At 40.3% G+C, this 16484-nt stretch overlaps 1 protein-coding gene across 10 annotated transcripts in view; it reads right to left on the reverse strand.

The window, feature by feature from the left end:
- Positions 1 to 16484, reverse strand: part of KYNU (kynureninase) — a 66086-nt gene that overhangs the window by 7178 nt on the left and 42424 nt on the right. For all 10 annotated transcript variants that reach the window (XM_054208184.1, XM_054208177.1, XM_054208187.1 and 7 more), the window contains 2 exons: positions 2871 to 2923; positions 1295 to 1380 (listed from right to left, as the gene is read on the reverse strand). In XM_054208184.1, the coding sequence (XP_054064159.1) occupies positions 1295 to 1380; positions 2871 to 2923 (139 nt within the window). The remainder of the gene's footprint in view (positions 1 to 1294; positions 1381 to 2870; positions 2924 to 16484) is intronic.

Here is a 16484-nt window from a genome sequence, read left to right on the forward strand (position 1 = left end):
ATAGTCAGGCAGAACAAGAAGCATTGCTGTGCCCTTTGCAGTCCTTCAGCATTGCATGGAAGCCGGAGAGAGCACAACTGGCAGTTTTCTGACTTTGTTTGCTTAAGATACTGGTTTTTTCAGCAAATAAAGAGGAGGGACATACAGTGTAGGGGCATTGCTCTTTGTTCCAGCATCAGCTTTGCCATGCCACTCGCATTAATGGAATGCCAGCAGAAATACATTTCTCCCATTTACGCTGATGGCAAAACCTTGCTAAGCAAGGCAGGCTTGAAAAGCAGCTTAGGAAAAAATTTAATATAGTAGCATATAGTAGGGAAATCTACGTAAACCCATCCTTTTTAGCCCCAAAGACCTAGAGTCCTGCATTTCAGGGGTGAACCATCCATAAGAGAAACGCTGCTATGTCCGGATATGAAACGCAATGCGATACAAGGTGTTTTGGGAAGAGCTGCATGCCTTCAGACAGGGATGAATTGTGCTTCCCAAGGTGGACCAGAGGGCTTTCAGCACGTGGGTCACCCCTTCCTAGCCAGGAAGACATTAGCTCTGTATGGCAGGACTGCCCTTCCCACAGCCGCAATCTCAGTGGTTCATATAGAGATGGGTCAGAGAGGGGCTGTGCTCCTTTGGCCACAAAATAACGACAAGATGAAGTAACACCCAGTCTGGAGCTACACCGCACTCACAAATTCCCCACTTCGGAAGCGTTCACAGGCAGCTTCTGCCTTTTCTGTTTGTAATAAAAGGGACCACAGCAGAGTTCCCAGAGTCACCAGTTCAATTTAGACTCCAGGACACCCAGTGGCCGCATCCATTTTCTTTCACAAAGGAGCTAAGTCTGTTTTGCCCATGGAAATATAAGTAGAAGCAACTCTGGATGCCACTTGTTAGAGTTATGTTGTTCCTTCCTAGGACGATGTCTAGCGGCATCCTTTGCCTGAGCTGCCCTGAGGCAAGCCCTGAATACCTCTGTGGGAAAAGCTGCTGTTTGTACCGAGCCCCCAAAAGCCAGGACAAACCCAGTGCTGGCGGTCAGGCTTGGAGGTGCAAACCTCATGTATACTGGGTCCAACAGCAAAGTTTGCGAAAACAGTGAAGGGATGAGTATATTTATTAGAGGCCTTGGTCTCTCAAAGTTGCGGGGTTATTTTCGTTGTTTTTTATTCCCCCTCCCCCTTCGTTTTTTAACTATTCTGCAAATTTTTTTAAGTGAGACAGCAGTATTACGCGTAACGCTCATTTAACATTTTCATGCTCTTAAATTCAGGCTAAAAGTAAAGCAATTACTTACCTCTAAACTAGCTTGCAGAGCACAGACCAGTAAAATTGGAGGATTCGATAACCGAAACCCATTAATTCCTTCACTTAGTTGTAATTCTGGAAAATGAATAACTTATATTAGTGTTTTTTGATTTCTTCCTTTTAATGGATTGGACCTTATCTTGAAGTCCGTCCTCATGCAATAAAATATTTCACTAATGTGGCCTGTAGGAACCGGTCATTAAAAGGAAATAGTAATCTATTCTCAGCTACTACTTTTAACTATGAGAGAAGCCAAGTTTTATCTGGCGGAAGACCTCATTAACAGCTTCATGGGAACTAGAGAACTGCAATTAATTTGTTAAAACCACCAAGATTAATTTGTTTAAAACCATCTTTACACTTGAATCTCTTTTAACATTGGCATCCAAGTCAGCGGAGGCACGCTCGCGCGGAGCCGCGGTACGTGAGCAGGGAATCACGTTCCTTAACTTTATTAAACTGACGAGACACGTGGGAGACTGCATATGCAGCTAAGTGTAGCTTCAGGCCACGTAGAGGAGTTGCATAGACTTTAGGCTGTGAAATTTCACAAAAATCTATTTAATAAATCTATAAAGCCTCACTGTAAGTTCTATGTCACCATTTATATTTCATGCTCCAGCACCGGAGCAGGAGGATGCTGCGGAGGAAATGCTTTTCACGCACAGCAGACTGGCTAATTTTATAATGATCGTTGCCCAACTTCTCCCCTATAAACTGCCCATGGAAATGAATAAACAATATTTTTCTTCTTCTAACAGTATTTCAAGGCAATTTGTGTCGCCTGCTGGCTTTCCGTGGTGCATGTGGTCAGAAAACAAAGAGCAGACTGAGGCTATTAGAGAGGTGTTCTCCAGCCAAAGTCACATCAATAGGTGCTGCCACAGAAAATTAAAAACGCATTAAAAACAAAACAACCAATCAAACCAAAAAGCTCCTTTCTTCCCCTGATCCCTCAGGATATTCTCGCTGCCATACTTTAAAATGGAGCTGAGCAGTCTAGCTGTTAGATTTGGAAAGGACTCCTCACATCACATCGGGATAGTAAATATTTAGCCATTTCAGAGCAGGTTTGGTTTTGTCTTATCCTTTGCTAGTGCGAGGGATTTGGAGATGCTGGAACATTAGTGGTATTTCATGACTTATGTCAGATTGCCTTACCTTCATTTATATAATTTCCCATTAATTCCAGCGGAGCTAATCTTAAAGTAAGATATTACCCAAGTGAACGACAGCAGATTCTCACTCCTCGGAGACTTACGTGTTTAATTCACTGTCATACTTTCAAACTTTCATCCATATTCTACATCTGCATTTTGAGGGTATTTCAGCAAAATATCTAGAAGCAGACAGTCAGACCCATATGCCCAGAGACCAAATTTATTCCCACTTTTACTTTGTTAACTCCACTGCATTGCATATTAGGGATGAGTTTAGCTTAAAACCTTTAACATAAGTAAGGAAGTGCAAAGTTCTATCCTTTCTACTCAAACTACTATAAAAGTGAAGCTGGTTATGTATAAATACATCAAATAAGGTAAAACTGAATGTGTAAAAATACATACTGTTTTCCATGAGGAATCGTGTTTTGAATTCATGACCCCACCAGCCGATTAGCCTAAGATTTTGTAAAGAAAGTAAATTAATAGCAATCTTGGTATAGTATTTTTTCATTTAGATTTGAGAGTTGAGAAATAGGTAAGTAAGATTAAGAAGTATATACATCTAATAATACGCTGTATTTCTAACCATGATGTAAAAATGCAATAAATTCTATAAACAGCTAGCACTAAAAACTTCATATTACTATTTGGGAATTTCTCTTTAACTACTAATGATAAAATGTACCACATCTTTCAATTAACTATTGATTTCTAACAATATCCATTTTGTCCGAAATAATTTCACAAAATGAAAAACAGAACAGAAGTATTTCCACTATTTTTTTTTTTTTTCCTAACCTCAACCTGCCCTAAAGTTGTTTAATGAATGTTGAAAGCTAAGATGTGTTATAAAGTCCGACTTGGTTTCACCGAGCAGAGGAGCTGGTGACGGACAGCAGGGACTCAGAAGGAGGACTGTGCGACCACTGCCTTTTCCTTACCATGAGACTGCAATCTGAATTCTGAGTAAATTTTTCTTCTCCTGAACTGAGCTTATTATTAAAAAGTCTTTCTTTAAAAGAAAACCCGAACCAGTTTAATCCAAAAAAATCTTTTTTTTACATCACCTCCAGAAAAAAACAAAGAAAAAAAAAAAAAGAAAAGATCAATTACCTTGTAAATCGTTTATCCAAGCTTTTAAATTAGGATGATATTTAATTATTAACGTTTTCATATTTGTTGAAAAAAATATGCTCAAGAACATAGCAATAAACAGTTTTCCAAAGCAGCTGTGTGCACTGGATGTCACCTAGGGCCCAAGGCACTGCAGATGAAGTCAAGACGACAAAATCAAGGAATATCTCCCCACCTTCCTTGGGTTCTATACCGCTCAGCTCAGTACCTTGAGATGTTGGTGACTAACATCAACATTACTCGAAATTTCCCATACATCACTGCAATTACAATATCAGGAAGTCACCACCTTCGAAGGTCAGGAAGGAGTTTGTGGTCTCCAGGACTGGACATAATTCACACCATTTCTTCCACGGTTTTGCTCAGTTTTCTCTATGCCAGGTAGCAGAGTTGCTAGGAGTGAAGCCTGGCAAGTATTCAAAATTTGTCATAGCGAAAAAAAAATAATCTATAAATAAAACTCATGGTAGATCAGCCTTCCTGGAAGTAAACAAGGAAAAAGAAAGGCATTGCCCCTCTCTAAAGCAGGAGTGCTTCTTTGCAGTATGCTTAAAAGAGCTCAGCTCTGCAGAATTAAGACCACATTTGAGTTAAAGACTTGTTATATGAATACCATTACACCATGGTGTAAAATAAAGTACTTCGTATTTCTGTATAACAACATAGGTTTTACGTTTACTTCTATGAAAGGCTCTGAGCTGCATCCAAACAGAGTGTATACAGAAAAAGCAGGCTTTTTTCTTTATTGCTGCGTGTTTTTTATTATTCTAAGACCCATGAAAATCAATAGTGCAATATATATTCATTTCAAATGAGATATTACATTGCCAAAATGAATATACCCCAAATAAAGTATAACGCAGCTTCTGCCCAAGTGACTCAGTTACTGACGGTTTGGATCATAAAAGATATTCCAGCTATTTAATATGAACTGTATAATATATAGAGAATATTTTACTATAAACCCTGAATATTGTATGTTACTACAACATACTGCTAATGCCAATGGCGCACCCATTCCATGAAGCTTTAAACAGAAAAAAACATCCATAGGAAATATAACATTTGGACTATTGTGTGCCAAGGAGAAAACAATACTATATGCTATTTGGGCCACATCCTAACGTCAAAGACAAAATCAACATCAGCCAGAATATGAGCGGGGTAGAGCCTGATGAAGAGCACTCTGGTTGCAGTTTGGATGCTCAAAGCTTGCTAACTCTGAAGCTGGCTTCAAACCAGACCTCTGCTGCAGCGCCACGTTTGCAACTTGGAAACTGAAATTTCAGAACTTTTCCAAAATGACAGAATGCACGATTTTTTTTTTTTTTTTTTTTTTTAAAGACAGTTTTAGCTGTCTTGCCCTTTCCCACCATAGCTTTGACAATTTGCTTTTCCTTTTTTTTTTTTGGTTTTCTTCTTTTTCTTTTTTTTTTTCTTTTTGGCTGTGCTAGAACTTCAGAGGTGTCACTACAGGATGTGCACTTTGAGGCAGCTCTGGTCCTACACTCTCATTGATCTAATGGTCCATATGGATGTCACATTATTTGACATTTAAGTTGACAGGCTTCAAAGTGTGGAAATTAACAAAATCTTTACAAATTAGCAATTTGCTGTTTACCATTTTCTGTGAAAATTTTGAAATGAAGGTTGCCACTGCCATGCCAAATTTCAACCTGTTATGGTGGGAAATAGCTAAGGTGTTAAACCCCAAACATAAGGCTTTGTAAATGCTCGCTAAAAATAATAGGCAATAAAACTGCACATTAAGATACTGCAGTAAAATTTCTTATTAAAGAGTTGTTACTCTGCATGCAAGATGAGTAGTTTGAAATGCAGTCACCATTTTGCCGATTCCTGCTTCAAAAACAAAGGCACCGAGATCTAAATTGATTTTGAATCCCAAGCCCTAATCTTTGCAAAATGCATAACGTGAAAGGCTCTGAGAAGCCTTATGTGCTGTGTTTGTGGTTAAAAACACCTTAAAATTGTTTGTAACTGGACTCTAGAGTTAGAACATTTTCATTACAGACAAAACCCATTTTGTGACGTGTGTTAAAAATCTGTGTCTGGGGAGAAAAGGATCTAATTTTGCAAATGTTCCGCTATAAACCTTTGAGAATAGCGTTTTACTGGTCACTGCCCGTTACGTGTCAATGTATCCATTTACTGAGCACTTGTCTTGTTTTAAGATGGCACTAATTAAAACAGCTATCCCAGTGATAGCCGGCTTGCGGCGTGTGCCCGATGGCATCCTGCTGCCAGCCCCAGGTACCCACAGCATCCCAAGGCTCCGCAGCAGCACCTCTATGGCTAACATCTCTCCATCCACCAGCAAAAGCCGACAATAAATCCATTGCGATCATGCCGAAAAGGAGAGTTTAAATTAGCGCCGGAGCGGCTGTGGCCTTTTTCCGCGAGGTGTGCCTGTTCTTTACAAACCCGCTCCTATAATAAATTTTAAAACAGGTAACGCATTATGCTATTTTATCCTTCAAAGAAAAACCGTGTCCTCGTGGTTTGACAGCACTGAGACTTTCCCAGGGAGTTCTGCAGCTTTCCAGTCTATGCACAGAAGTAGTTTTAAAACGTGACACCTAAAATTTAAAGCAAACTGTTACCAGCTCGATTTCATGAAACAAGGAGGCACATATGAAATATTGCTGAAAGGTTTTCAAATTCCTCATTTTTACCCCAAAATGTTCTCTTATTTTACAAATTAACGAACAAAGATTTGCTGGGTTGGAAAAATGACTCCAGAAAGGAGCAGTATCTTCTCATTTAGTCCTACTCTCTTTTCAGGGCATTTACACCAGGGAACAATCTCTTCAATAAGTACTTTTATTTAGCTCATTTTCCTCCTTCATATCTGTCTGTGTTAGACTGAAGCGCTGGTTGTTCATAACTTGCGCCGTATCGTTTGTAGTTGCATTAATGATAGAAGAACGCGGGATATAATGATCATGATGTATGTGCAGTGCAAACATCAAAGAAGATCCACTTAAAGAACACAGAAAAAAAAAAATACGAAAAAAATTCCTTTGACCTTTGCTTCGAAGTTACAGATGATCATGCTACTCATTCATAATTTACAGCCTGAAGCAACATGGGTCTCATTTCCCTTCTTGGAAAGAAAAAAAAAAAGAAAAAAAAAAAAGTAGTGATACAGAGAAAAAAAAAAAAAAAAGGTAAATACTATTAATGTGGCCCAAATTTTCCAATCCAAGGCAATGCGCTGGAAGTATCCTGTCATTATATTGTGTGAGAAAACATTTTTACGTCCACGTGAAAGCACGTTGAAAAGCTACAACAGGAATACAGTGCGAAATTCGTAACACTTTATATTACATTTGCCCACTTCGCTGGGCATGGAACAGTTTGTCTTCCCTCCGTTATCAGGTCACAATGCTATCTAGAAATTTCGTATTCATTACTTAGATTATATCTATATTAGAAGCATATACCAGCAAAGCATGCTATGTTTATGAAACCGTGGGTTAAGGTAAATCATAAACAGGCCGTTTTGGAGCAGATTGTGTCCGCAAAGTGGCTGACGTAGCTGCTGGGCGGCAGCTAAGCTCCTCGTTCACACATCACTTTATTTTCGCCAAAAAAAACCCAGATGTTGGCAGAGATTTGTTTGAGTTTTCATGCTACTGTTCTAGCTATGAGTAAGAAGCAGCTCTGAGGAGTTAATGAGACGCCTCCCTGCTCCCAAAGCCTGTTACAGAGAACTCAGACTATGTCTGCAAAGGCAACCTCGCGCAGGAGAAAGGATGCAATGGAGCACATCCACCCATCCGTTCCCTCTGCCTATGGCTCACAACAACTTTAAGACCTAAAACAGACAACCAAGAGGCACAGTACAGCTTGACAGGGGCTTAGAGAGCAGAGGTTAAGTGTGTCTCCAATATCACTCCATTAGCGGGAAATGTGTTAAATAAAAAACCCATTAGGTCTTAGGAATTAGACTTCAAAAGAACACAGAAATCCCGGAGGCTGGAGCCAGCCTGAAGCTAGGAACAAGCTACATCCGACCTCAGCCGCAGTGATTTGACCATGTTTGACCATTCTCTTGCTGCCTAGGAGAATGTGGTGGTACCACGCCATGGTGCCACAACCAGAGTCCAGCTCTGCCCAGCTTTCACATTTCTAAAGGCGGGTTAAGAAAAAAATAATGGTACTGCCAGCTCCTAAAGACCAAAGTACTCCTTAACGTACCTTACGTCCATCTGTGAATCTCCAGCTCAACTGAAAGTTTAGTTCCAGACCTTGAAGTACATACCCTCGGTGTCCTGGGCTCCCCGTAGCACAATACAGATAGAAAAAGTAGCCAGGACTCAGCTTCTGAGCAGGAGCATCTCCTAATGCTGCTGCATTCAGACAAAAGTCAACCCCAGAAGCCAAACTCATATAAAAAGCTGCATCACCCCCTCTAAGCCACCTTACTCTTCCCCAAATTTACAAACAGCTCTCCACAAGCTCCGAGCACAGCCCTGATCCCCAGGCTCAACAGCCGGGGCACAGTCTTTGCATTCCACTCCGCATCAGTTTCATTGCAGTTTTATAATTGCAATTTTTTATATGCTCTAATGTCATTTTTATCGCAAGCACATGAACATGATTGTGCTTCTTTGGATTCAATGACAAAATTCTGAATAAATAGGAAGAATGACACCACTCCCCACCCCCAAAGAAAGCAGGAAAAACCGTTCATCGCTTTACATAGCAAATCTTTGACTCACTGACTAGAGTTTGAGAAGGAGTCTCAATTTTCTTTGCTATCGCAGACTTGTCTGATCACGGATGAGTCATTTAGTCCTTCCATGCCTGAAGCCCTCATATCTAGAAATGCTGCTCAGTACTGCCCTGACTCTCTGGTGAGTTGTGAGAATATATTTGTTAAAATATTTTCACACACTTAGAAATGAGGACCATGTAAGAATGGAGAAAAAGATTTCCTTGGAGTATCTTACACTGGATTTTTTGAAATACAGACAGGGAAAGGGGATTTGGAGGTATCGACTGATAGTGCTGTTTTTTTTCCCCTCTTCTCAGCCTTTCCCCAAATTACCCTCTCGGGCTCAAAAGTCGTTTCCAGTGTCAGGTTTCTGTTGAGTTCAAAATTTAATTTTTTTTTGGTCCATGTCACCTAACTGGCACTTACGTCAAGAAAAAAAAAATAAAAAAAAAGAAATAAAAATCAATATTTCTATTGCTTAATTCCACACAGTGTTTTACAGAGCTGTGCTGAAAAAAAAGCCCAAGTAGACGGACAATGTTATCCCACTGCAACTCTCTCCTCTCCATACTGGGCACCCACAGCAAGGTCCGGCTCCGACCCAGGGCTCCCCTGCTGACGGATCGCTGGAAGGGAGAAAAATATTTCACGTAATACTTGGTGTGGTGACTAGGGGTCTCTCTTTAATCAAAACAAAGGATAATTGAAAAGTGACTCCCAGTTTCACCACTGAAATGCAGAATTCAAAGATTTTAACCCTCCTGTGTAGGTGAAATTCTTCATATACTATAAAGCTGTCAGTTACGGAGCGTACTTCACAGTATACATATACGGGCTAGGATTTGCATGAGGGATTAAGGGAGTTAGCAGCTAGCCCCTGTTAGAGTCTAGAGATATTTGGAAACCTAAGTCTCACTGTCTCCTTCAGAAAACCTTGCCAAGATTGCCAGAAGCTATATTTAAAACCTCTTCCCCACCCCCCTTATATATCTATTTAGATATCCTTTATCCCAAATGGTAAGATTGGACTCCTTTCATTATTATCTTCTGTGCAATGTCCGTTGTTCATTTTAAGTAGGATCGGTTGTTAGAATTTGAAAAGCTTTTGAAGCCCAGGTAATTATTAGCCTCAGACTTTTGTAGTTTTGGACTTGTACATACTCTGATGCTTTCCTTACCCTTTTCAACTCATTACAAATGTTTCCTAATTATTAAGCAGATGTGACTTGTGAGCAATGTCATACATTATTAATGGACCAGCCTTAGAACTCAGTAGAAAAAAAATCAAAACTCCTTATGAAAAGTTGCTACTGTGAAAGTAGTAACTTTTCATATTTAATATCAATGAGGCTTTACTTTGTCAAAAGACCAAAGTAATATGATTGTATTAGAGGCTAATAGCATGACATTTTTCTTCTGCTAAGTAGCTTGCATTTTCAGAGCCATCTAAAGGGAGACAATTTTTCTCCTCTATTTTGAGGCTTGTCTCGGTTAAAAAACAGCTAAATTCACTTTCTGCCTAGCAGCACATTTTAACAGCAAAGACCAAAATCCTGAAAAACAGTTTCATAAGCTAAACAATGACACTAAACTATGCAGCTGCAATAGGTGAAATTAAGAAAACTCTAGATTTGAGTAATAATGCTTTTTTTTTTTTTTTTTTTCCCAAAAGTAGCTGGGCAGCTCTCAGCTCCCTGAGCTTCGCTGTTCTCTGCGGTAGGGAATTTAATGCAACTGTTGCCACAATTAGAGAGACTCTTGGGTGAAAACCTAGGCTGTTTGGTCAATCAAGAGCAAGGTGATTTACAGCTGATAGGTATTTGAAGACAGAGGGTACACATGCTCTTCTTGAATTGATTTTTTCCTTGTTAGTCTTTTAGACTCAACGCAAGTGGGAATACACCAATTTCAACATGTCCCTCCGTATTACCCCTCCAGGTCAAAACAAAAGGAGATTGAGTTCACTTTTGTAGCAGGAAACAAGTTGCCGTGATCGGGGCACGCGAAAGAGAAATGGCTGCAATGCTGCGAATCCAATCAGGGCCCCTTGGAGTCGCACAGAGCTCTCCGCCAAACCTCTAAGGCGTTCGCGATGAGGGATGATAATTTCATTCACCAGGATCAGGCAAAAGAAAGGTATGATCAAGCGGCAGACAAAATTGGAGCCCAAATTAAATCCCGGGAAAAGATCTCACAAAAAACAACCCCTCTAAGGCTAATGAAGTTGAATTAAAAACTGTTAAATCAGCTTACGAACAACTATTATCACAAAGTGCTCATATATCACTTCCACTAGCCAAATATCAGATATATGAAAAGGAGGAATACAGCCAACAGTATGTTAGCACATTTAGTAAGGGGAAATCAAATATTCTGCCTAACACCAGAAATTAAAAATCAAGCAGGGAGCCAATTTACTCATAGAGATATTAATAAAGTTCTCAGCGATTTTTATAAAGTATTGAATAGTTCCCAACTATATTATGGTGATAAAACCCAGCATATTACATTCTTTAAGAAATCAGTGTTTTTTTCTGAGGCTGTTTCAAATAGATTAAATTAAACAAGAAGCAAAAGCAACAATCCCTCCTAGAGGTACTTTTAAATGTGAATTATGACTTAAAGGAGACTTGGATGGTTTTGATTACCATGATGCATTTACTGAACTATACAGTATCCTCAGTCCCTTGAATGAATCTTTGAGGGGATGATATCTAGATAGATTTCTAAATAATACATGTACCTGACTGAACTATAATATAAAAATTTTAAGATCTGGGAAGCTGTGCTTCCTTGCGCCTTCATTGTTTTTGAATACAGTAATCACAATATTAATGCAAGACCTTTATCATACTAGAATCCTTATTAGCTACAATGTAAGAGTTATCACCTCTGCTCTTTGCCTGAAACAAGAAGCAATCCACATTAGATGAGATTTTTTTTTTAATTTTTTTTTTTTTTTAATATAATGTCAGTGGCTGGAACTAATTGAATTCAAAGTTTTAAGTGTCAGCAGAGTTAGCACAGAATCCAGTAGTTGTGTTACAAAACATTTACCAGCACTAAGTGATACTCAAGGAGAAAAGAACTCAGACAGAGTTTATTGAGCTGAAGTCTAGGAGATGAAATCATCAAGGGAAAACAGAAACAGGCATCTTTCACAGTTATTTTAAAGAGTCCCTCCTCAAAAAGTTGAAATTTCATCCATCAATAGAGAACTTGAGAGAAAAGTGACATAGGGACCTTTCTTTACAGGGCGGTAAGTTGCTCTAATTTTCAGCAGCACATAAACTACCAGTATTTTGGACCCTAAAATATGGTTGACACGAAGAACATTTGACACGAGGTCCAATGTATGTACGTCAAATGTTTGACGCAAGGTCCAAGACTGCTTTCAGGAGTCCCCAAGCTCTTCTTACTGCAGAAGCAGGTGAGAAGCCCTCAGCTAAGCTTATATGGGCTTATTCTCATGTCACAAGCTAACTGCGTCTGCACCACCGACCACCAACACACACTGATCAAGTCTCTGCACTTGCTTACAACAGGTTGCTAAAATGTCAAGTCAAAAAACTGACAGTGAAAACAGGGATGCTAAAAACTAGATGAGGTTGGGAAATTATTACATTTTTTGTTCAATAAACTATACACAGCTAAAGAAATTAATAAATAATTCTTCACTTTGAGGAGCTGTTTTTCATGCCATGGGACGGAAAGAACCTACAAGTTTCGCCGAAAGAGTTGCACTGGTGTGATTAGCTCCCCGATTTGATGCTGAGAAACTAGGAGAAGAAAGGGGATGAAAGAGGGATGCAGTGTCCGTCCCAGCGGCTCACTGGAAACTGCTTTTCAGACACATGAGCCAGCACTGATTTGGGTCCCATACCGAAACTGTTGCTGTAAGCTGCCCTCTGATTTCCATGCAGTAGGAGGCAGCAAGAGGCACCTGCCAGCAAGAACTGCCAATGACTTCAATGGCAAATGAGGAGTAGTGACTGTGATAGCAAGAACTTGCCATCAGCAACAAACAGCTGTGAAAATAAACGGAAAGCGAGGGGAAGGATGGCTTAAAGCAAGTGGGCAAGAAGAGACAGTATATGTCATGAATGTCTCTAAGAAGCTCCTGACTCAAAGATGTGTGGGAATGGGCCAGAAGTAAAGGACAGCAGGCTGTGGACTTACCAAGAAAGGAGCTGGGAGCAAAATAAATGATCTAGCTTGCCCACAGCAATGGTGAAGATAAAACAGATTTAACCAAGGGAGACCAAGGAAAAAGAAATATATGAAGTTGTATGCCCTGGTGAGACCATCTTCTCCTGGCTGAGCGCTGGAGATATGAAGGTTGAGTTGGGAGAAAGAGGGGGTATGAGAACCAGAAACCCTATGAACAAGCGGAAACGAAAAAACATGAGAGGTAACCCAAGCAGAAAAGAAAACCCATACAAAATCCCTCTGGTGCATTGCACACACACAGAAAACCAACTTTGCAAGTAATAAAGAGGCTGAATTATTTCCTTAACCTGGGTAACGACCTTCCAATTACCTTTAAAAATGCTTATGGTTTGAATCAGGTGCTGGCTGTGATACGAATCACAATATGAGCTGTATGCGTGATCCCAGGGCTGCGGCTAAAGCCAAGAGACGTATTCAGTCAGGACAGGGACACGAATAGCTCTGGGAGACATGCAGTGCAGGAGACCCCACCTGAACCGGCAAGTGACAACTACAGGAATATACTCCAGGAGACATAAACGGGGGGAAAAAAGGTAACTGTATTAATGGCACAACAGCATAATGTCTATTGCTGGTACTTTCAGCTTAGAGTAATTTCAAGGCATACCGTGATCTCGAAGCACATTCAATAAGGAAAAATTAGAAACAGTTCCCCACTGTGGGCTAATGAACTAATACAAAAGCATGAGCAAATCTCATTTTTAAATGACACGTGTAGACTAGAGCTTTAATTGAGAATCTTAAAAGGCAAGCTTCACAGAAAGTACCAAAAGTGTGAATCTGAAGTAAAAAAAATAAAAAATGATGAAATACTGAAAGTGAGTCAACATCTAGCAGGAAATCCCAAATGCAAAATTGCATTAGTTCCAGCACATTTCTGCACAGAGGTAAGCGAGCTCTTAGTGGAAACGGCAGAAGATTTACCTGATGTTTTTTGTTGAAAATAAACTTTTTCCTCCCTAAGAGAGAAAGGTTCTGTGAGGTGGATACGGAAATGTACAGGTTAAATATAAGAGGGGAGATAATGCCTCTGTTTGTGACTAATGAAAAAGGCAGGCAAAGAACATTTTCTCTCCATCTCGTTAAAGGTGTGTGACACTAGCTTGAGCGTTGCCTCCCTGGAAGTTCATTCAGCCTTCTCTTATTGGGAAAAATCAAGACACAGCCAAGTGCTTTCAAAACTGCCTGTCTCAAAGTGGAGAACTGAGGCACAAAGAGCAGGCACCTAACAACACGCGTCCTTTGAAGCGGGGGAAAAAAAAAAAATCACAGCAACCATACGGACTCCAAGGAGAGCCCCAGGATCTCTTCCTTGCTAGTTAAAGGAGATGCAAGAGTTGCCCCCAGGCTACACTCACCTTTCCATCAGGCTAAGCTGGTTGGGTTCCTTTCATGTGTTGAAGCAGTTGTCTCTTACACCATCTGATGAGAAAAGCTAGAGGCGGCAGATGGGAAACCGCATCCATAAGGAACAAAGCCACCTCCCTCTCGTTTTGGAGGCTGGGAGTGGGAAAAGGCCGTGGCAGAGCAGACTAAGTACTGTATTGTGCCATCAGCACGGTCCAGAAGGAGAGATGCATGAAAAATCTGAATCTGCTCTGATGCAACACAAAGTCAGTAGTTTAGTGAGTGACGACTGAAGAACAAACACCATTAAAGACCTATTGCAAGAATTTGACCATCCTCAGCCTTAAAATAAAAACTATTTTTAGAAAAGGTTGTGACAAGCATAATGCTTTAAATGATATTTCTTCATATTGTTGGTGGAGTTTTAGACAAAAGAAAGAGCAAGTTGTTGGGCAAAGATTTAAATATACATAAAACCTCCAAATCTTTACCCAAGATGTCTTCAGATGTCCGCAGCCAAACACACCTATGCTATAAATACTATTTTGGAGAAGATATGACTCATAGAAGCTAAGTGCTTTTGTTTACTTGTTTATCTCCACTTACCCCAGCATTTTGATGCCTTGATAACAGGCATGAAAATTAGGAATCAGTCCAGCACCATGCTTTTTAAAAACACTACTGTATATGTTTGAGAAATTTGACAGGAACCATGTCTCTGGTTTTCCACATGCTCCGTTTTAAGGCTGGGGTGTTCAAAACTAGGAGTTAAGTGTCTAGGTAGCATGGGAGTACACACAGGGAATGAAAACAGCACATTACTTTCACACTCACTCCAACTATCCGACAGGTGACGCAGACTTGATATACAGCACATTTACCCATACGCAGTCCCATCAGTTTACAAGTAGACATACGGCTCCTCTCTCAAAGACCTTAAAATCCCACCAGGGCAAAGATGACAAAACATGGGGGAAAACCTTCGGGGAGGAAAGAATGAGAAGGTTATTTGTAATGAGAAAAGCAGCAAGATTGCTTGAAGATAAAGCTTAATTACAAGGGAGGATTTGAAGGAATAGAGGGAGAAAATGCGTGACAGAGAACAAGGAGACAAATCATGGGAGCCGCATAAAAGGCTGAAGTACAGAGATGAAGAAACGAGAATGGGAATAGATGATGTGAATGCACATTAACCACTCTCTTTTTTTTTTCTCCCAGACTCACTCCAAAGTTAAAAAATGCTCTTGGATATTTGCCATTCAGTTGGTGAATCCGAGAACACACCCCTGCAGGCCCATCATGGGTCTAGATTGGCCTAATAAATCACTTGTCCCAAGACAACGCAATTAAGCCTAATTAGCTGAGGCCTTTATTCCTAAACAGTCTCTTCCCAAGGGAGGTTTTAACTTTTGGTTTCTAAATTAGCCCAAGGATCTAAAGTGTCCTCATCTCCTTGGCAAAGAAACGGTTCATTTCTACCTTAGTACGGGATACTTTATGCACTGAGGGGACACGTGTTGCGCTCCACGAATAGTTTATCCATACGTCAGTCCACAATTTGAGTCCACTAGGACCAGTGACAGGCCCTTCTGCAAACAGTAGCACATACGCTTCCTCTGTGAGCACTGACTTTCCACCAGTGCAGCTCCCTGGAAGTCTCTACACCGCTTCTCCAGATCCTCTCCTTGGCCGAGCCAGGGTGCTCTCTTCTGCTAAAACTTTTGGTAGCGCGGAGATACTCGGAGCTGATAGACTCCAAGGGTCAAGTGAGACTTGGACCATCTTAGTCTATTATTCCTAGAAGCGTTTTAAACAAGAACTGCTTACGTTCTTTCCAATCAAGTAGATATAAAACAACCTTCCCAATCTTTTTATGACTGTCCTTTGCTCCCAACTCACATTGCTCCAAAGCCACTTTATTTTCAGCACTTTCAGAGAAGCTTCAGCTATTTAGTTTGGGGATTATGTGGCTCCAATTCAACAAGGAATAATGTGGTATCTCCTCATAGATCAAGAAAATAAGTAGAGAAAAACTCAGCTGGAGCTACCAACCCTGGAAAGGATTGAGCAACCTCTTGCAAAACAAAGTTAACTGGGCAGAGAGGGCCTGTACTGAAGTAGGGTGGGGACACAGAGCACCTGGGAAAAATGGGAAGGGGGAGATGTATGGAGCTGGAATAGCATATTATTGTTTCTCGCATGCCAGGGTAAAAGTTCACATACCAAAAGGCTGTGCAGGTCCCTGTAACAAAACAGCAAGAAGCTACTTGTGCTCTGGCATTTTCGCTGGAATCAAGACACCAAAAAGGAAAGTGATCTAACGGAAAGGGTTGATATCTCAGGTCTGTCTATGAATAAATTGTCTGAATATAACTTGTGTTTCTCAAAGCTAGTACGAAATAGTTACCTTTTGGTTTCTTCTTCTTTGATACTTTTTTTTTTTTTTTTTTAAATCCTATAGTAAAAGCCGACATGCTTTTTGGACATCAGTTGCTTCCTGCACATACAGCATTTCTTCACATCACACAAACTTTTTATTTTTAAACTACCTGCTGCCAGCCTGG

Source organism: Rissa tridactyla, chromosome 7 (assembly GCF_028500815.1).
Source record: "Rissa tridactyla isolate bRisTri1 chromosome 7, bRisTri1.patW.cur.20221130, whole genome shotgun sequence".
NCBI classification, from domain to species: domain Eukaryota; kingdom Metazoa; phylum Chordata; class Aves; order Charadriiformes; family Laridae; genus Rissa; species Rissa tridactyla.